The sequence below is a fragment of the Pelodiscus sinensis genome, chromosome 9 (assembly GCF_052426305.1).
Source record: "Pelodiscus sinensis isolate ZL-2025 chromosome 9, ASM5242630v1, whole genome shotgun sequence".
Classification (NCBI taxonomy): Eukaryota; Metazoa; Chordata; order Testudines; family Trionychidae; genus Pelodiscus; species Pelodiscus sinensis.
Window position 1 is genome coordinate 15,014,831 of NC_143060.1, and position 21,803 is coordinate 15,036,633.

Below are 21,803 nucleotides of genomic sequence, written 5' to 3' on the forward strand. Positions count from 1 at the left end.
ACTTTGGATGCTCCTCTGCTATGTTATCCACCTCTACTACAAAGCACATCATGCCAATTGGCAAACAAATAAAACCTAGCAAGGAAATCTTCTCTTTTACCTTGACTTTGTTCAGGTTGTATGCTGGCCCTGAGGTGGATATCTGGAGTTGTGGCGTTATACTCTATGCTCTTCTCTGCGGGACGCTGCCATTTGATGATGACCATGTCCCCACGCTCTTTAAGAAGATCCGGGGAGGTGTTTTCTACATCCCTGAATACCTCAACCGTTCAGTCGCCACTCTCCTTATGCACATGCTGCAGGTTGACCCACTCAAGCGAGCAACCATCAAGGACATAAGGTAACATCACATGTCAGACACTACAGCAGGGCCCTGCAGATATACCATCTTGTGTGGTGGGCAAGCTGTGCTGTGGAACTCACGGTTAGTCTACGCTGAAAACTTACAATGGCAACTCTACATCTCTCTGGGTGTGAAAATCCACACCCCTGGGAGAAATAGCTACGCAAATTTAAACTCTGGTGTAAACAGAGCTATGGTGATGGAAGAATTCTTCCGTTGGCCTACCTACTGCCCATTAGGGCGGTGGATTAACTACAGTGACAGGCAAACCCCTCCTAACACTACAGTGTCCGCACAGAAGTGGTAGAATGGTACTGCCATAGCTTTTAAAGAGTCGACTTTCCCAGCGTTTATGAAGGTTACTAGGTGCTTTGTGGCAAGTAACCATGACCTTTTTTTTATATCACATTATGAAATGGGCTCTAGTAGCCTTCATGGTGCTTGGCAAAAGTAACCATAGGATGCAGTAATGCTTAGACAGTAGTATTCATCTGCTTTGTTTTGTTGCTTAACTTAAAAGCTTCTTCCTTCCTTCTGAAATCAGGTTCACATTACAGTGTGCTTAATATGCGGAATCACAGCAAACATGAAAAGATGCATAGACCATAAATTCAGGATTCATAGCCCCTAACTCTTATAATTAACACAAGATGAAAAATGTTCCTTAATGAAGGCAAATGGCTCACCTTTAAGTGTAATATAATTTTCTCATTTAGCAAATTAATTGATGGTGCTGTACCTCTACCTGCTCCTATTACCATATAACTTCAGGTTAATGTGCGCATTGAGATTCTTTTGTTGCTATTTGGGCCTGTGAATATAATTAAAAATGCAGGTCTGACAACAGGACTTAAAAGATTCTTAGAAACTGAATAATTTTACTACTATGGTGTAAACGAGGAGCATGCTCAGTCTTTTGTGAAATACATAATCACTACAGATGAATGATGTTTAAAATAGGTATATAAATGTCACTGAGGCATCCAAAAGTCCTTGGGTGTTTAAATTCATTTGGAAATGATGGTTTTATAGTGCTTCCTCCATCCTAAAGTAAGGCGAAAACTATGGCTTTATTCACAAGGCTCTTGGATATGATTGATTGCCTCTTAGGGGAGGCGTGCCTATGAGGAACCACAGCTGGTAATGGGATGTGGAGAAAGGGTGACTACTTAGTAGCTACTTCAGTGCAGTAATGACCAAGAGTCATTACCCATCTGATGGCTGTTTGGGTCTCAAGCCAGCTGCTAACAGATAGAATCATAGTTGCAGTACTGGGTGAATAATCAAGGATTTAGTTCATGTGCAGGTGCTGTTGAAGCACACTTAGTCTTATGGGTGTGGGTTTGCATGAGAAACCCCTTCCACCCTACAAGGGCCCTGGCTCTGAAGCCAGTGCAAGTGAGAAAGTGGGCAGGATAAAATATCCCGGGAAGATGGGGTGATGGGCTAGCTCTTCCAGTGGCCCAATGGATAAGGTGCCTACCACCAGGAATGGTGGACTCAAATCCCAGGAGCTGCCAGTCACCCACCACCAGCCTGCCACAGCTCAGACTGGCCCCAGGGTGAAGTTGGGCAGGATAAAGCATCCAGAAAAGGTGGGGAGGCAGGCTGCCCCCCCCTCCAGTGGCCCAACAGATAAGGCGGCAGGCTCCAGTCTTACCATCCCCAGGGACTGCCATCCTACACATTATCTTTCTTACCTTTTGGGTGCATTCAGCCATTCTATTACTCCCTGAGGCTTAGTGGGGCAATTTTGTGGCACCTTCCCCACATCCAGGGCACAGGGACATGATATCACCAATACCTACCACGGTCCATGCATGAAAGGCAGATTTTAACAGCCACTCGCCCCCATGCAGGAGCACAGAAACACTGACTGTCAACTGTTGCTAAGACTGAATTCCCCCCTAGTGCCTACTGAGATAGCTAGAGATGGCACGTGTGTTTCCCCAGCCCACTGTCTTGTGGAGAGGGATGATTGATGGATGCTAAACACCCTCCTCTCCTCCATAAGACTTTGTAAGCATTTGAACAGGTAGGGGCCACCATGCTCATGAAAACCTGCCTGTACTAGGGGGCTGGCCTGCATGGGCAAAAGTGTGAGGGAACTAGCGGGAGAGGTGCCTTTTGGTGGGTGGCTTGTCTGTCAACTGACCGTCTGCCTGATTTGTCATTGATGTTCGTTGATGCAGTGTCAGGGGGTTCATTCATCACTGGTGGCACCATCTCCTGGCCCCTCTGGGGATTAGATTGGACCAGAAGTTGCACCATCTACCAGCGTTGGGTCTCTCATCCAACGGGCTCCTCTCATGCCTGGAACCGCAACTACCTCTTTGATGTCCCTGGAAAAGTGAACAGGTGGTGACCTGACTAGAGGGCTGGGTCACAAAGTCCCTCCTGGCAGATGGGCTCCAGTAGAATTCCTGCTCACTGCTTTGCTGGTGCAGATTGGTCAGCAACTGATGGGGGAGCCAGGCCCACCCTCTGCTCCAGGTTCTGGCTCGGGGGTCCTCTAGTCAGCAGCCATGGCTTGCATTCCTATTCCTTGCTACTATTCCTCCGAGCCATCTCCTGCCTTCTTGGCTTCCCCTCCCACCTTCTCTGCCAGCTTCCTCCCAGGGAGTAATCATGACTCCACAGTAGCTATAATATACTTTCCCTTCTCCCAGGGAGTGCTCGCAGCGCCCACCTGTCACCAGCTTCCTTGCTTATAGAGGCCTCACCTAGTCTAGCTGAGCCTGTTCAGATTTAGGTTGGAGAGGTGATTGGCCCAGTTGGCCACCATAACCCTTGCGTGGGGTGGACAGCCTGCACCCCTGACCATGGCTTTGGTTGGTGCGTCATATCACACAGCTCACAGTCTTATGGAAGTTACAATAGAAAGACCAAAACTGAATCCGTGTGGAAACCTCACTGGTTGGTGTGGCTAAGGTGCCTTAGTCTGAGGGAAGCACACACTGTTGCTTTGTGTGCGTTGATAAATAAATAATAGCCTGCAGGCAGTGATCCCTCTAAGCTGTGTGGTGGCACAGCTTCACGGGAGATTAATCAGCCCTGCCCAGTCAGTCAGCTCCATGCATGGAGCCCTAAGCCGCTGACTGGGCAGCGCTGATTAATCACCCGTGAAGCTGTGCTGCCCCACAACTTAGAGGGAACAGTTTGCAAGGCTGTCAGAATCCAAGCCTTCTGTGAGCACTTTGCCACAATATTAGTGTGGCCGCTACTATAATATTCAATGAGTTCCACTGCCTCCCTGAAGACTCAGACGTGACTAAAAATAATGGGCCTGATTGTCAAGCACTGTCAATCATTGTAGCACCATTGAAAGAGCAAAGCTTTGTCAGTTTACACCAGCTTAGCATCTGTCTCCTTGGTCTTCCTTCACCCTCCCCAACATCCCAGGCTGTTGTTCATAGAACGAATCACAGCTAGGTTGCCCTTCTGTAAATACAGACTCATGGCTGCACTCTCTCTCTCGTCACAACTACCCACCCAGAGAAATAAAAAAGCAAATTGAAAGAGCCAGACGAATACCTAGAAACCATCTACTTCAAGACAGACCCAAGAAAACCAACAATAGAACACCACTTGTCATCACCTACAACCCCCAACTTAAACCTGTCCAACACATTATCAATAAACTACAGCCTATATTGGAACAGGATACCATACTCAAAGAGGCTCTGGGAGACAGACCCATAGTCTCCTATAGACAACCACCTAACCTCAAGATGATTCTTACCAACCACCACAGGACATACCACACTAATACCAACCCTGGTACCTTCCCTTGCAACAAACCCCGTTGCCAGCTTTGTCCACATATTCACTCTGCTGATACCATTATTGGACCTAACCAAGTGAGTTATAAGATCAAGAACACATATTCCTGCGCATCCAGGAATATAATCTATGCTATCATGTGCCGAAAGTGTCCGTCTGCTATGTACATTGGACAAACATCTCAGCCACTTCGCCAAAGGATTAATGCCCACAAAACAGATATCAGACAAGATCACAAAGAGAAAACAGTTTCTTGCCACTTTAACCAGAAAGGACACTCTCTAAATGACTTAGCCACCTGCATTCTGCTACAAAGACCTTTTACATCTGCACTTGAAAGGGAATCCTCTGAACTGTCATTCATGTTAAAATTCGACACTTGCCAACAAGGACTTAACAAGACTTTGAACTTTCTCACCCATTACCAAGACAGTTTCCCCAATTATCACCTGTAATACCATTAACTCACAAACATCCCACTCTCCCTACCTTTAATATCAGCAATTCACAGACACTTACCTTCCTTCCTCCCCCTTCCCACCCCCCCGCATCCCCCTTCTGTTCTGCAATGTGATTTGTCCTTTTCATATTTGTTCATTTTTTTTAATTGTTTCCTTTGGTATATATGGTTGTGACTACTTTCTTCCACTATTTGATCTGAGGAAGTGGGTCTGGCCCACGAAAGCTCATCATCTAATAAACCATCTTGTTAGTCTTTAAAGTGCTACATTGTCCTGCATTTTGCTTCAACTACCCCAGACTAACACGGCTACATTTCTATCACTATTCTCTCGTCACAGTTAGGGATGGAATAGTGTAATCGATTAATCAGTTAACCAGTAAGCAAAAGCTTATCAGTTAATGCTGTAGAGTACACACATTTCCCGCTCTCCCCCGCCAGTAAATTTTTTAGCAGGCTGGCCAGCAACCTGGTTCATGCCAGGTCCAGGACCTACCCCTGCTGCGGCTCTGTATTTAAAGTGTATTAGGAGTCAGGTGGGTAGGCAGCCTGGCTCAGTTCTGGCTTGTGCTGGGTCTGGGAGCTCAGCCCCTTCATCCGCCTGGACTGCAGCGCAGAGTGGCAGGGGCTCCTTAGGAATGGGGTGGGGCCAGTAGCACACTGGCTACTGGCCCCACCCCCGGGAACTATAGAATTATCAAGTAACCAGTAAGAATTCAATTGACTGATATTTAACATCCCTCGTCATAGTTTCATTTCTTTTCCCCCTAGAGAACATGAGTGGTTTAAACATGACTTGCCTAGTTACTTGTTTCCAGAGGATCCTTCCTACGATGCCAATGTCACTGATGATGAGGCAGTGCGGGAAGTTTGTGAGAAGTTTGAATGCACGGAGTCGGAGGTGATGAACAGCTTGTATAGCGGTGACCCACAAGACCAGCTTGCAGTAGCGTACCACCTTATTATTGACAATCGGAGAATCATGAACCAAGCCAGTGAGTTCTACCTCGCCTCTAGTCCCCCCACTGGCTCCTTTATGGATGACAGCACTATGCACATACCTCCGGGGGTGAAACCACACCCAGAACGGATGCCTCCTTTAATAGCAGACAGTCCCAAAGCACGGTGTCCCTTGGATGCACTGAACACTACCAAGCCAAAACCTCTGACTGTGAAAAAAGCCAAGTGGCATCTAGGAATCCGCAGTCAAAGCAAACCGTATGACATTATGGCTGAAGTGTACCGGGCTATGAAACAGCTGGATTTTGAATGGAAGGTAGGAACTATCAGGGCTTTGTGGCCATTTTCAAGGATCATTTCCTTATAAATCCTGATCTGAATTGATCAGTGCAGTTAGTAAGTATTGTTACAGGATTGCCTGTTTCTAAGCTAATACCACTTGTATTATCCTCTCTAGTTTATTATTTTTTTACTTTTACAAACACTCAACATTAAAAATGTTAGTTGTGGCTAAATAAACTCCACGTGTCTTAATGTAAAATATGCACTTTCTTTTTTCTTTTTTAAACTGTCAGCCTAGGCTGGCAAGATTATTAGGGGTGAAGTCACATCCACATTTAGTTCATGCTTTCAGTCAACACTTCCCAGACAACGCACCTGTGGGACTGAACTTTCTCATGCTTGATTTTTTTCTCTGCTTGGTAATATTCTTTTAGCTGGGTTATCTGAGATATTGGTTATGGGACAGGAGAGGCATTTTTGCAGCAGTCAGCGATTCACTTTTTCTTGTGCTCAGATTAATTCTTGCCATTGATTTAGCCCTCATTAAGAATTGCCATGCCTGATTCTCCACAGCCTTGTGTAGTCACTTTCCTGTGTAAGATGTGACCATTTGTAAGAGGCTAGCTAAGGAGTCAACCATTTTGCCCAGGGATAAATAGCAACACAAGATGGAAGGCAGTGCAGAATCTGGCCCATAACCCTTGACACGCTGATACCACACAGCTATATTTATCTCCAGTAGTTCATTCTAGAATGGTTTACTTAATGGTCCCTCCTATAAGTCACCCCAGTATACATCTGTTCCGCACTAAAGTTGTTGGCGCTTGTAGGAACTGATACTTTATATGTACTCCCAGTCCCTGCTCTTAAATAGCGCAAAAAAATCCCCCCAGTTTATGCAAATGGAAGTCAGTCTCAGGAAAAAAAATTCCCCACTTTGGCTGTTTCTAGACTGCATCCCTTTTCCGTAAAAGGGATGCAAATTAGACACATCGCAATTGCAAATGAAGAGGGGAGCTTTGCCGGAAAAAAGCGCCAGTCTAGATGCGGATCTTTCGGAAAATAAAGCCTTTTCCAAAAGATCCCTTATTCCTCTTAAAATAAGGAATAAGGAATCTTTCAGAAAAGGCTTTATTTTAAGAGGAATAAGGGATCTTTCAGAAAAGGCTTTATCTTCTGAAAGATCCACATCTAGACTGGCGCTTTTTCCCGGCACAGCTCTGAGCCGGAAAAAAGCGGCAGCCATGTTTATGCAAATGAAGTGGGGGGGGGATTTAAATCCCCGCTTCATTTGCAATTGCAATGTGTCTAATTTGCATCCCTTTTACAGAAAAGGGATGCAGTCTAGACACAGCCTTTAAGTTTATCTTGTACTTATAGCGAGGACGGCCTGTAACGTGAGTGAACATTACCATTGCTGCAGATGCTAATTTTGAAATGCCTGCATTTAAGACATCAGCCATAATAACATGTTAACGTTTCCAACATTTAATTAATTGATGGACATCTCCGTGTAAGGAGTGGGAGAAATGTCTCAGCTCAAGCCCTGTGGGCAGTAACTGAATTCCACCATTATGGAAAGTTCAGGAAGTGTCTGAAAGCTGCTTTACAGACTGTGGCAATTCCCAGTTTTAGTGGTTCGCTAAAGGAGTTAAACAAGGTCTTCTAGACCTTGGCCTGTTTTCTAACACTGACGCCTGTATTCATGTTTTAACCCAGGCCCTATTTTGGTGGGCAGAGGGCAGAATAAGGGTGTTTGATAACAATGGAGCAGAAATATATTGTTACCATTTCATTCAACTGACATTTGCTCTCTGAAGAAAATCTGAATGTGTTGCTCTTCTCCTACAAAAATATTCTTCTCTGTTAGGTAACTTCGTTTGCTGTCTTTTTCTAGAGGCTAAGTCCCTATTGCACAAGGCACTGTTCCAACATATGACACAGTCCTCCTCCACAGGGCTCACAGTCTAAATAAAAATATTGGGGTTTACAACAGCTAGTAGCTTGGTTAGATACACAGCCAGACAGACAACTAATGAGCCAAATTTATTCCTGGTGCAGCTCTACAAACTGAAGTGGAATTTCATCCAGGATGAAGTTAGTTGAATGGTTCTCTAGACCGTGTGTGAGGCTTGAGAAATAGTTGTCTGCATGTAAGACCAACTTCACAGCCATGATTCACATCGCAATAAGCCTCCACCTGTGCAAATCCATTATAAACAGTACACATATGAAACACATTCTATTGTGAGTCATACTTGTGGGGGTAGCAGGATGGCAAGAGAGGTATACACAACAAAACTGATAAGCACTTAACATACCAAAAAAAAAACCCCAAACACACTTTAGAAGAAACTGGGATATTTATTTATTTATGTTAAAACAATCGTTCTTTTCGGACAATGTTTTTGTCCTGAAATGTTTCACACTAGGGGGAAAAGAAAAATATTCTTTCTACCATCTTGAATTTTATTCCTGAAAGAAGGTTACCTGTTTTAGGTGGTGAATGCCTATCATCTTAGAGTGCGTCGAAGGAATCCAGTGACTGGGAATTATGTGAAAATGAGTTTACAGCTTTACCAGGTTGACAATCGCAGCTATCTTTTGGACTTTAAAAGCATTGATGGTAAGCAGGAAGTTGTGGCATGAATCGCGTGCAATGGGGTATTTTAAGGGTTTGTTCACTCCTCCTTTTAATATTTTCAGATTCTCCTGTGGTATCTTCTAGTATTTCTAGTCAACTTGAGTAACTCTGGCCCATTCATCTCCACTAGCGCTACTGTGACAGTTTAATAGTTCTTTATACTAGCGAAAGGGGAAAATCAATTCCAATGAGCCTCACATTTGTCACTGCACAACATACTTTTTCCTCATCCGCTGCAAACTCCTTTTGATCTGAAATGATCAAACATAGCAAGTGTGTAGAAGTAGCTAGATACCAGCGCACAGATGTATTCTTACTGTATAGAATCTCCCAAGCAGGTATACACAGTGAGTTTTAATATACAGATTTCCTTTTCCCTCTACTAATGTAATATACACTTTAATTGGTACACACGTCAGGGTGAAATACTGGCCCCACTGAATGGGAAGTGACTCTCTAGAAAGGAGTACTGCAGAAAGGGATCTAGAGGTCATAGCTGAGTTAAATATGTTAAATATGAGTCTACCGTGTAACACCATTTTTTTTTAAAAAAAGCGAAACACCATTCTAGGGATGTATTTTTGGGATATGTTGTAAGCAAGACAGGAGAAGTAATTCTTCCACTCTACTCTGTGCTGTTTAGGCTTCAACTGGAGTATTGTGTCCAGTTCTGGGCACCACATATCAGGAAGGATGTGGAGAAATTGGAGATGGCCCAGAGAAGAGCAACAAAAATACGATTAAAAGTCTAGAAAACATGGGGGCTACGTCTAGACTGGCATGATTTTCCGGAAATGCTTTTATCAGAAAAGTTTTCTGTTCAAAGCATTTTCGGAACAGAGCGTCTAGATTGGCACGGATGCCTTTCCGCAAAAGCACTTTTTGCGGAAAAGCGTCCGTGGCCAATCTAGACGCACTTTTCCGTAAAAAAGCCCCGATCGCCATTTTTGCTATTGGGGCTTTTTTGCGGAAAACAAATCTCAGCTGTGTACACTGGCCCTTTTGCACAAAAGTTTTGTGCAAAAGGGACTTTTGCCCGAACGGGAGCAGCATAGTATTTCCGCAAAAAGCACTGATTTCTTACAGTAGGAAGTCAGTGCTTTTGCGGAAATTCAAGCAGCCAGTGTAGACAGCTGGCAAGTTTTTCCAGAAAAGCGACTGATTTTCCAGAAAAACTGGCCAGTCTAGACACAGCTGACCTGTGAGGGAAGATTGAAAGAATTGGGTTTGTTGAGTCTAGAAAAGAGAAGACTCACAGGGGACATGATAGCACCTTTCAAGTATCTAAAAGGGTGTTACAAGGAAGAGGGAGAAAAATTATTCTCCTTAACCTCTGATGCTAGGACAAGAAGCATGTGGCTTATATTGTAGCAAGGGAGGCTTTGGTAGGACATTAGGAAAAATTCATATCAGGGGTATTAAGCACTGGAATAAATTGCCTAAGGAGGTTGTGGAATCTCCACCACTGGAGATATTTAAGAGCAGGATAAACAGATATCTGTCAGGGATGATCTAGAATGCATGGTCATCCCTAGATGCGTGGTCCTGCCATGAGTGCAGGAGACGGGACTTAATGACCTCTCGAAACCCCTTCCAGTTTTAGGATTCTATTCTATGAAGTTAATAGGAGCCATGTCACTGATTTCAGTGGAGCCAGAATTTCATTCCTAGCATGCATTCACTGTTGATGGAAGCATTCCCTTCTTGGCCAGGCCTTGCCCGGGACGCAGCTGAAAAGATTTGAAATAATGCTGTTTGTTTGTGCATTTAAGATGATGCCATGGAGCAGAGGTCAGGCTCGTCCACCCCACAGCGCTCATGCTCTGCGGCTGGCTTGCACAGACCACGCCTGAGTATTGATTCTGCCGCCGCTGAATGCCAGTCGCTTACTGGATCTCTGACAGGCTCCTTGCCTGGGAGCGTGGCCTCCGTTACTCCACGCCTGGGTAGCCACACCATGGACTTTTTTGAAATGTGTGCCAGTCTGATCATGGCATTAGCTCGCTGATGATCAGGACTGAGGCATGTGTGGTTGCACTGTGAGACTCTGGTCCTAGGTGGTTTCTTTTTTCGTTTGTTTGGTCACACCCTGGGCATAGTGTACGCTGTAGTGCAAACACCCCCTCAGAACCCAAATACTCCCTTCTGAGGATCCAGGTCCCATTACAAAGCATTGAGGAAACTAGAAAGAGGTTTGTCTCATTTATTTTTTCTAGTTTCACCATAGTACAAACAAAACTGCTTTTACAAACACAGATGACTGGGAAAAACTGGGCACGGTTTTAAAACAGTAACTTCCTCATTAAGCTTACCAGTAAACAACCTTTCTGTGCATGCTTCCTGTCTCTATTTATGGAAACTTGGCTGAGCCTCAATAATCAATAGTATAGGTGCTGTCCAGTGACATTTCTATTGTATACCCTGTGCTATTCAAGGGGGCTCAGGTGAAGTAGATCAGAGGTATAGACAAGTAACAATATTAAACAAAATCCAGCTGTAATAAAACTGCTGCAGTATTTACAAACTGATGCCAATAGGCCTCTAACAGCAGCTCTGGCATAAAAACCAGCAGCCATGTGGAAGGTTCTGTGATTTGGAACGTGCAACTTATTGGAAATACAAGAGCACACAGAAGAGGTGCAACACACTTCCCTCTGAGAGGGTCACACATTAAAGCTGCGTCTAGATTGGCATGATTTTCCAGAAATGCTTTTAACGGAAAAGTTTTCCATTAAAAGCATTTTCGGAACAGAGCGTCTAGATTGGTATGGAGGCTTTTCCGCAAAAGCACTTTTTGCGGACAAGTGTCCGTGCCAATCTAGATACACTTTTCCGCAAAAAAGCCCCGATTGCCATTTTCGCAATCGGGGCTTTTTTGCGGAAAACAAATCTGAGCTGTCTACACTGGCCCTTTTGCTCAAAAGCTTTGCGCAAAAGGGACTTTTGCCTGAACAGGAGCAGAATAGTATTTCCACAAGAAGCACTGATTTCTTACAGTAGGAAGTCAGTGCTTTTGCGGAAATTCAAGCGGCCAGTGTAGACAGCTGGCAAGTTTTTCCGGAAAAGCGGCTGATTTTCCGGAAAAGCTGGCCAGTCTAGACACAGCCTAAGGCTTTGAATTCAAGAGTGCAATCTCCCCAGCTTCCCCTACCCCTTCTACTCAGCTGCTTTGGATCTACAGAATGGTCCTAGCCTCCTTTTAATCATCAAGAATAACTTGGCTTTTTTCCCCCCCATCCACTGACCGCATTGGCCATTGTATGCTCAGAACCTGCTTTCAGTCATGTCAGAGCTGCTGTAAATTACTACAAGCCTCGCCGCTTACAGAATATTTCAAATAGCTGTCCCGTAAGTAGCAGAGATTTCCTATCTGAGAGAAAAAAATGTCTGAAGTTCATAGCAGCTGATGCCTATGCTTCCAAGGGATGAGAAATAGTCACTGATCTCTCCTTCAGGGGCTCATCCCTCTTGAGCAAAAGCGGGTATGCGAGAGAGGCAGCAAGAGCCTTTAGAGAGCCAGATAGGGGGCATGATAGGAACAGAGTGGAAAGGAAATCTAGGAGAGAGAGAGAGAGCACGAGAAGGATTGTTGAGGTGCTGACACAGACTGGGTGGTATTACTGGAGATAGTGAGAGCTATAGTTTTTAAGGAAGCAGACAACTTCTCCAATCTGTTCCTCACTCTATTTGCTGACTAACCCCATCTCAGTCGTCTTACAGCCCATACTCCTCTCCCCCATTAATTCCCTTTTCAGACTTCATTTCCTACTTCTATGCTAATACCCACCCACCATTTCATTCACCTCACTGCTAGCAAATCTCTATCTGTGGATTCACCTTCCCCTACAACATACCTGGCTCCTATTGGCCAGGGGATGTTGAGAAGCTAGCAGAACTGCCTCTCTGCATCCCCATTCAACACAGGAGATCAAACCTGGGATGTGAGCTTGATAGCACCATGTTTGTCACACAAGGATAAAAGTGACCCAGGGCTGACTCGCTTAGGTGGGAGTGGCAGTTTTCCTTTGTGAAATGCACAGGTGCCTTTGAGGTTCAATAGGCTGTAAACTTCAAGTGATCTCTCTCAGAGCAGGCCCTTTTACTTACCCTTGATTCTTCCCCAAGTCAGCTGCCAAATGTACCTTGCCCGTCCTAGAGCATAGAGAGTCTGTCTCTTGTACTGTTTCATGACAGGTAGCAGCTAAGTTTGAAAGTGGTGTTCCAGGCTTCAGGGCTTTTGTGTACTTCTAATGCTTAATAGACTGTGACCTTCACTGCTATACCGATAAGGCAGGACTGTCTTATATTTTTATTTCTTTACTGTTGGCTAACGAAGGATAAGCTTCTGTTAAAATAAAGAGAAGGACTTGTCAGGTTAAAAAAAATACTACAAGGGATAAACTCTACTGTATGGACTTTTACCAAAAAATGTTGTTGTTTTTTTAATTACTTGGGCTTAACCTAATGGGTAGCACTGGCATTTGTCTTCTGTTGCTGTGGTGTTTAATTCCCATCACCTGACTATAAAAGACCAGGGTAAAACCAATCAAGTCAAGATGCCAATCCGCCTCCTTTGGGTGAGGTGTTACTCTTCAGAGCACTGCCCTCCGGCAGTGACCACTCCGGTCTTGGTCTGTGCCCCCTTCCGGGGGGGGGGGGTCATTGTTCTTCCTCTGCTCCTCCTCCAGGGTCCTCCCTACACCTTAGAACCACCAGTTCTTCTCCCACTCTGCCTGCCCAGTTGCCTCCTGCAACCCTGCCTTATGGACTTATGGCCTGGGGCTTCCCCGGGTCAAACTTCCCCAGCCTACCGCAACTGCCTCCTTGCAGCCCGGCCTTTTAGGGCTGCCTCCACGTAAGCCCCACCCTGCATGACTGCCTCCTTACAGCCCTGGGCCTCAGGCTGGGTAGCTTGGGTTTGCTAGGCCAAAACCTCTCTCATTGCAGGCAGATAGGCAGGTCTCTCCCCTCCTCCCAGGAGCTGCTCTATATGGCCTCCAGCTGGGCCCTTGTTAGCTGCCTCAGCTGGGCCTCCTGCTGACTCCAGGTCTCAGCCCCTTAAAGGGCCAGTGCAGGGCAATGCCCTGCCACACTTGATACCTACTGGAAGTTAGTGAGACACTTTCAACTTCAAGGGTCTAATTTTTTTTTTTTTAATTGCCTTATGTTGCGGACCACACCTTAGATTTACATAAGTGCAACTTGGCAACTGAAGCTTTTTCTACTATCTGTGCCCCGTGTTTCCTCTTTGCCTGTTTTTCAGGTTAGACAAAGAGAGCAAGGTAGTCAGTTTCAAAATCAATCAATTTTACTGTTAAATGATAGCTAGCCCAGTGCTGCAGTATCTGAATGACAAGCCCTCCAGGTGAATGACTGTTTGTTACATAACCTAAGCACATGGCACACATTCCCCGTGCTTTTTTGAAAAGTACAATTTTTGAAAAATTAAATAATGGGCAGAGTGGGTGAATCACCAAGGGTTTGAACCTGTGCCTGGTATGTATACAACTTTACAAGTCTTTCAGTAATTACACAAGTCAGTGGAGAATCTTGCCACCTACTTCTAAAAATGTGAGGCCAAATTTGATTTCCAGATGGTCCCTGTAAGTTCATGTCACTTTAGTAATAGGATTCCAGTTTTGCCTACAGATCACCTACCTAGCATTTTAAAACACAAAAGTAACAGAACCTTCTTCTTCTGTTATAAAAAAAAAAGCAACACTGATAATGTACCTCAGGCTCCTGCAGACCCTGGCTCATGCCTGGAGAAAGACATACATGACCTGCATATTTTCTCTTCCAAATTTGTTATGACACCTTTAGGGCAGGAAAAAACTGGGTACAGAGGAAATGGCTTAATACACTGGATATGGCCAACAGGCTTTGAGCAGAGCATGCTTTCAGGTTTGAGGTAGAAGAGTCCAGTGGTAGACTGTTGAAGGCTGGCAGTAGTTTGGTTGTTGTAGACAGAGGGCATCAAAGAGACCAACGGCTCATTAGTATCTAAGTCATAACAACATGGCCTCCATTACCACAGCATTGAAGTCTGTGGTGCACAATCTGGTTGTACTTTATTGCAAGGTAGGGAAGTGTTAATTATCCCTCCTCCAGGCCACCCAAAGTCTGTAGGAGACCAGGGAACTGAACTCTGCACACCCACATCCTACATTAGCACCACTAGAGCAGGGGTGGGGAACCTTTTTTGGATTGGGGACCACTGACCCACAGAAAAATCACTGGGGGGGGGGGCGCACACAAGTGAGAAGCAAAAAACAACAACAAAAAACCCCTCACTGACATGGCCTCCGACTGAGAAGGAGAAAGACACTTCCCCTCACACACAAAGTCCTGAGGCCCCAGCCTAGTTAGTAGATTGTGTGCTCCAGCCCTGTAAGGAGGCATGGGGGAAGGGCTGGAGCACTAGCATGGGCTCCCCAGTGCCAGAGGGCAGGAGTCAGATAGAATAAAAGCATTAGAGAGGGGTGATGAGGCAAGCCTGAATTTCCTTCTGGAGAAATTTGTATTTTATGGCAATAACATAGTAGGGTTAAAAAAAAATCTTCCTCAACACCCAACCATCCATTTCCTCTGGGCTACAGCTTAATGTAGGATTTTCTATGGGAGATAACGTAATAAATGTACTTTTCATTGTACGAGTCCCCACTTCCCTCTTTTTCAGTGTGTTTGAAATGGAGACAGACAGACACTTAGCCATACCCCATGCTGACAGCAGAGTAACGTTCCATCACGTCACCTACCCTGTGCCCGGGAGGTGAGCAAAAGCCATTAGCAATGAAGGATGAAAGGGTTTAAGATTAAGATGTAATCTTGTAAATCACATTGAAAGTTTAAAGTGCTATTGCCTTAAAATTGCCTCTATATGGGATTTCCTATGCAGTAGAGAAATTTCCTTTAAACACAGTTCCTTTACCGGGATGTATGCCCTTCCTACAGGCTCGGGACAAGGGGAATGTCGAGGCAGTAGTGTAAGAATTACCACAGGACTGTACATCGTTAAGATGTTGTGCAAACATTAACTAATGAACGAAGCCTCACAACCATACCTGCAAAGTAGGTAGTAATAGAGTATCTCAGTTTTACAGGTGCAGAAACTGCTCACAAAAGAGGCTAAGCAACTTTTCTACTAAATCAATAGAACACATTGGCAGCAACCAGATTAGTCCTCAGGTATTTCTGACTGTCAGTTCTTATATTTAATTTACTAGACAATGCTGCCTCTGGAGAAGGATTGAAATAGTAGCATTTCTATTAATGCAGAATATTAAATGATCCATTCAACAGACTAACCCAGCTCAGCTGTATATTTCAGAATCCTTTGACAAATGGTATTAATTATTACTACTCATGTAGGACCGTGCACCTGGTGGCTAAATGATCATGAAGCTGCTGTCCTCAGATATTTCAGATTGCCAAGTTTTTGGTTATACTTCTGCATTTATGATCATTTGGGCAAGCAGGGTAGATATATATTTAATTATACAGACTTGAATTACTCCAAGTGCAATTTTCAAGCAGTGAATAGCTGTTTTGCAAATGATACATTTAGCAGGATGTCAGAACACTCCAGACCTTTTCTGGATTCAAAATTGAAGGCAGGATCATTATAACAAGATGGGTTAATTTTTACCCCTCCCCCCACTCTTAGATTAAAATGTAGTCCTTCAAAAAGTTGTAATTTAGAAGAAACATACTAATATTGCAGGAAGAAGGGAAATAATTATTTCTGATACTTGCTTTTGCTTATTTAATGCTTCCCTTTAGTATGCATCTGGTTCTTCCCCAGCAAATGTTTGGATAATTATTTTATAGGTTCTCTCAATTTTATCTTCCAGTTTGTCTTTTACACAGATTTAACATGTATTGGTGAGTAAAACATACCCACTACCCGCCCCCCTCTCTCTCCCCTCCCCTCCCCCACACAAAATCATGCTTTCAAGTCTTCATGGAGATTGGGGTCAGATTTGTAACTGAGCATCTTAAAAAAAAAAATCCCACCTCGTGTGTGTATATTTGTGACTGAATATGACTTAGTACAAAACTTTAATACTGATATTAAATGTGCACACCTTTGCCATTGTTAAGAATCAAAAGAACTGGTCAGCACATCAAAGATCCAAACGGTAAACTTGAATTCTCTTTTCCTATACAATCAAGAAGTATTCTAATCTCAAGAAAAGTCTTGAGGCTTCTGCTGAAGCTGCCTTAACTTATCTTTGTAACATAAGATTGTTCATGCTCATCTGTATGTTTTTCTGATCTTTTAAAGTGTGGGGGGGCAGAGGAGAATTCTCTCACAGAGCTGTGAAGTAGACACTGCAAAGTGGTAATATTTATTCTTGTTACTGGAAACCCGTTTGTGTGTTTCATATCATGTTATACTTGTATAACTTATGGCTTTTTCCCCTCTTTAGAGTACAAAGCAAAACTGAAAATGACATGACAGCTCTAGTGCTGTTATGTTTAGACCGATGCCCTAAGTTCTAAGTAATTTCATAGGTTTAAGACCTGTTAATATTTTATTTTTAAGAAAATGGGTATTTTATTATTTTCGCATTAAAATATTTTAGCTGCTAATGTCAAGAGGCCTACATATAAAGATTTAAAAAAAAAATCAAGTATGGAGTTCAGGAGACAAATTTCTCTAGTGAGTTTAGTTTTTCTTGGCTTTTCAAATTTCATTAACAGAAAAGCCAGGAAAGGAAAGGATTAAAAAAATTGTTTATAACTCATGATCAAATTTTTTTTGGATAATTATTATGGAAGGGCACTGATCCTAGTTTCAGTTTTGTTCTTTGTGCATGTAATTGTGTCTTAGATAATCACAAAAATGCCTTTTACCTTCCATGTATGGTGTGGAAACTCTTTGTATGCTGCACTGCATGTGATGCTGTCTCCATGGTTGGCCTTTGCACTTTAATAAACTCAGAAGAAAATAAATGATAGCAGCAAATGTTTAAATATAAGATAGACCCTCAGTGCTGTTGGAATCATGGCTAGCCATTTTCCCCAAATTGTTGTGGGCAAATATCAAGAGACAACTGAGAAAAATTGAGGTGGCTCTCACATTCCATATCAGAAGGAAAATGAACTTCCCCGTATGGATCTATATTTCATGATCATTTTGCCATTGACTTCAAGGGGCCAGGCTGTCACTTTGTCTCAGTAGTTTTGATTTATCTAATGTTTGGATATTTTAGGCCTCCAAGTTTCACTGCGTACCATAAAATTAATGGCCAAACACCTTAACAGGATAAATGAAATCAATGTGATACAGCTGTTACTAATACCACACACGGAATCACACTTTGCCTCCCTGTGCAAAAAAGCTGGAGGGGGCATATCTCTTGATTGAAGGGGAATAGTATAAAAGCTGGTCTGGAAAGATTGCGATCTGGCTGCAGGCTATACTACAGTGCATGTGAAGCACAGAAACCATTGACAAGGGAGAGTGAAGTCAGCTCTACAGCCTTAGCAGAGAACAGTTGGCTTTTAGCTCATGCACTAAAGGCCCCTAAGCCTTGTCCACCTGCCGACAACCAGCATCCATTGGCTTTACAGATGGAATGGGTGATCTAGTGGATTCATGTAGTTTGCAGCATGCACTTTGATTCCCTATTAGTTGTGTGACTTCCTTATGTGGTGTTTCTATGGCCACAAAAGTGGCAACTGAGAAATTAAGGTAATCTTTCAGCACCAAATAAATGGTTGGCATATCATCATGATTATTTTAAGAAACTGGGTCATAGCCCAGAGTTTAAATTTACACAGATTTTATTTTAAGTCTTCATCCATTTTCAGTATGTACAGTCAAACAAAACTACAAAGGGTGCCATCTCTAAAATAGTTTCCTATGTGCAACACAGCTATGAGCGCAGCTAACCGTGTGCATTAAAATTTTTCTAATTCGTTGAGTACAAATTAGTATGCCATATCAATTGCTATATATGTACTCAATGTGCCAGAGCAGCATGTTGGAATCTGTCTGCAAACTGCTGCCTTGTAAAGATTGTTTCAACAAGTTACCAATTCTCTTTGAGAGAGAGAGAGACATTTACTGCAGCCAACACCAGTATGAATCCGTTTTTCTTTTTAATTGCCTTGAAGGGACAGCTCCTATAGCGGCATATGGTAATGTAGGGCCCAGTCCTCATGGGTTGAAAAAAGTACAAGTTGAAGAGGAATGGATTCACAGAGTTACAAGTCACTGCACCAAATCCTTTGCTAGTGCAAACTGTCATAGTTCCATTGATTCAAGTTCAGGATCTGCCCCAATAAATAATTTTACAAGTGTACCTTGCGGCAAGGTCCTCACAGGCCGTTACTCTGGGATACCTTCTTTGTCCACAGATCAGCTCAAGACCCTTTCTGGTGCAGTCACCTGTGTCTTTCATTGTCAGTTTCCCACCACCTTCTAGTTACAGTGTTTTGGATCACAGCAAACTCAGACAGCTTCTCCTCCTGGCTTGGGAGCACACTCAGCCACACCCTGCCTGTCCGGCCACTCCCAGGGTGGGTGGGACTTGAACCCATTGCTCTCCTCCCTTTTCCACTTCCTCACTGGCTACCTTATATAACCAGCTGGCTAATGAGGCCCACAGCTGCTTCCATTAGCCCTTCAGGCCTGGGCTTGCTCAGCTGTCTTCAATGGCCTTTTCAGCCAGCGTGTAGTGGGAGCACTCTGGCTTAGTCAGCAGTCTGTCACAACCTTCACACTATACTCCAAAGACTTTTTTTGTTAATTTCATTTTAAAATATATCTTGATTATTAGCAAATCAACAATATTACAAGTAATTCAGTTGATAGAAATCAGTAAGAAAAAAAAGTGTTTCAGGCCAAGCGTGTACCTTTGTAATATTTCAGTCAGATGTTTTTGTATTGTTAAAGCTCAAATCAGAATCAAATCTATGATTTCTATGTAAAAAAGTAAAATGCAAGTTGCCATAGCAACTTAGTTAAATATACTTACACTGAAAAGGCTGTGGATGAAGGACATAATACAAATTCCAATCTGTTCTGAAACCAGATGAACACTTGAGCATCACAAGTAGTCCATCTAGATTTTGAGAAGTCTAAATATTTGTGCTGGCAACCTTGCAAAGCAGTGCATGCTCAAATTTTTTGTAAGTATGGATGCAGGCCAGCACCCTTAATGGAAACCACGTGTTAAAATAATAATAAAAATCCCTGTATATCTACTTCTAAGTAAATGCTAAATATTTGCTCAGTTTTCTTGAAGTTTACCATGCCAAGATTGAAATAACTGTGGAGTGAACAGCATTTTTGTTGAAGCGTGTTCACTTAAGCATGAAAAGCAACTATTTCTGAATAAAACCGCCATCTTACAATTTTAGGACTCCTCAGCTTACAGTGTATGAAAGAACAAATTCTAATTTCAGATAAAGGTTTTTCATGCTGCAGAATCTTGAAAAAATATTAATATATGTAGGACATGGAGTTAAGAGTCATCAGGTTCTTTCTTTTAGTAGTATTTCCTCATGGTACTTTAGAATAGAAGTGTATCAGATTCCACAGCTATTCATTTTAGGACCAGTAACTACCTGGTAGATCAAAACCAAGCCTTTACCAGTTCATGTATTCCATCTTCAGTTTAGGAACAGGTTTTAAAAATGGGTAACAGTGACCACCTATTATTGGGCCAGATGGTAAATGCACAAGTGACAGAAGCACCTCTATCTCATTGGAACTCTATGGAAGTTAGGTATCTGCATATTTCAAAGGCAGAAATGGCCTCAGGTAGGCTTAGTAATTTAGCTTCCTAAAGTCAAGAATCAATATAATACAATGAATTCTGCATCAGTGTTTATTTACAAACTTTTTTAAAATACAAATAACTTCTCTACTACCAATATGACTTTTAACCCAGCAACAACAGTACCAAATATTTCACAAACCAATAACTGGCTGAAATCCAGAAACATAGTGTAATCGTAAGAATCCATAATTTGCGTAGAAGTGCATCAAAAGTTCCTTTGGGAACATTACATTTCCAACACTGTACAGAAAGTGACAACAACAAGGCAGACTTCAAACAACAAGAATCATTATGCACTGTAAATTATTCTTAATAATTCATAATCCTACCCTGCCCATCCAAGTTACATACAAATATAGGAACTGAACAGGTAAGCTAATTGAATGTCTACCTAGACATAGACCTTGTACAAAATATGCAACAGTAGAAGTAGTACACAGAGGGATGATTCACTAAACAGTGTGCACTAGTTAACTATTACACACACAAGGTGTGGTTTATCTTTTTAAAGATAAATAGATTAATTTAAATGGATAAAACCCATACTTTTAATTTACATTCATATCAGCTCTCTGCAGTTGGCACGTATGGACACGCCATCTTTGAAAAGCTTCAAGCAAGTTCTTCACAAGACTCCATAGGAAGAGACTGGCCGTCATCAGGTGACCAGCATTAATGTCTGTTTCACAAAAAAAAAAAAAAAAAAGTTTTACTGTAACAGGCATCTTGCCAAAATAGGCATAGAATTTTCTGTTGCAATATTTGTTTACATACTTATTTCCATCTGGCGCTTTTAAACTATTAATACTAAGCTGAATGTATATAAAAATCAACCACTCTGTCAAAAGGCGTAAACTGTCATAGTGCCAGTGACTTCAGTGGCACTACATCAATTTATGTCAGTTTAAGACGCTGGCACAGTATATTTTTAGCTACAGTCTGACTAGTGTCAATACAGCTTTAAAGTGATTGCTTAAAGTTACAACTGCTAGTACCATTTAGTACTACAAGATAGGGATATATCTGAGCTATTTCATTAGTTTGATCTCAAATTAAACATATCTTTCCCATCTGCAATAGAAGTTCTAGATGCACACCCATACAGCAATGCTACGTCTACACTGCTCTCTCTTGCAGAAAATATATGCAGATGAGGTGAAACATGGAATATCGCCGTGCCTCATTTGCATAATTAATGAGGCTTCGTTTTTGCACAAAAGCCTCTTGCACAAAAACAGGACCATATTAATTATGCAAGTGAGGTGCGGTGATATTCCACGCTTCGCCTCATTTGCATATTTTTTTTGCCCAAGAGAGAGCAGTGTAGACATAGCCTAAGAGTTTCCGAATATAGTAACTGCAAAAACAAATCCAGATTTACCTGAAATTCAAATGCTCCAATAGCACATAACCATCTAAGGAGGAAAAAAATATGCAAATTATTAATCTGCCCCTTTGTATATTTGCTTGCAGTGCTAGCCTCAAGCTGCCTGCAGCAATGTCCCAAAGTTGATTAAAATGCAATCCCATGTGTGG

General features: G+C 42.7%; 2 protein-coding genes across 5 annotated transcripts in view; one reads left to right on the plus strand and one right to left on the minus strand.

The window, feature by feature from the left end:
• Positions 1-10,714, plus strand: part of PRKAA2 (protein kinase AMP-activated catalytic subunit alpha 2) — a 36,761-nt gene extending 26,047 nt beyond the window's left edge. The window contains exons 6-9 of the mRNA XM_075936056.2: positions 116-340; positions 5,358-5,862; positions 8,328-8,454; positions 10,245-10,714. Coding sequence (XP_075792171.2) covers positions 116-340; positions 5,358-5,862; positions 8,328-8,454; positions 10,245-10,480 — 1,093 coding nt within the window. The 3' untranslated portion in view covers positions 10,481-10,714. The remainder of the gene's footprint in view (positions 1-115; positions 341-5,357; positions 5,863-8,327; positions 8,455-10,244) is intronic.
• Positions 10,715-20,301: 9,587 nt separating this feature from the next.
• FYB2 (FYN binding protein 2) overlaps positions 20,302-21,803 on the minus strand; it is a 53,557-nt gene continuing 52,055 nt past the window's right edge. For all 4 annotated transcript variants that reach the window (XM_075936055.2, XM_075936054.2, XM_014578784.4 and 1 more), the window contains 2 exons: positions 21,649-21,682; positions 20,302-20,946 (listed from right to left, as the gene is read on the minus strand). In XM_075936055.2, the coding sequence (XP_075792170.2) occupies positions 20,940-20,946; positions 21,649-21,682 (41 nt within the window). In that variant the 3' untranslated portion in view covers positions 20,302-20,939. The remainder of the gene's footprint in view (positions 20,947-21,648; positions 21,683-21,803) is intronic.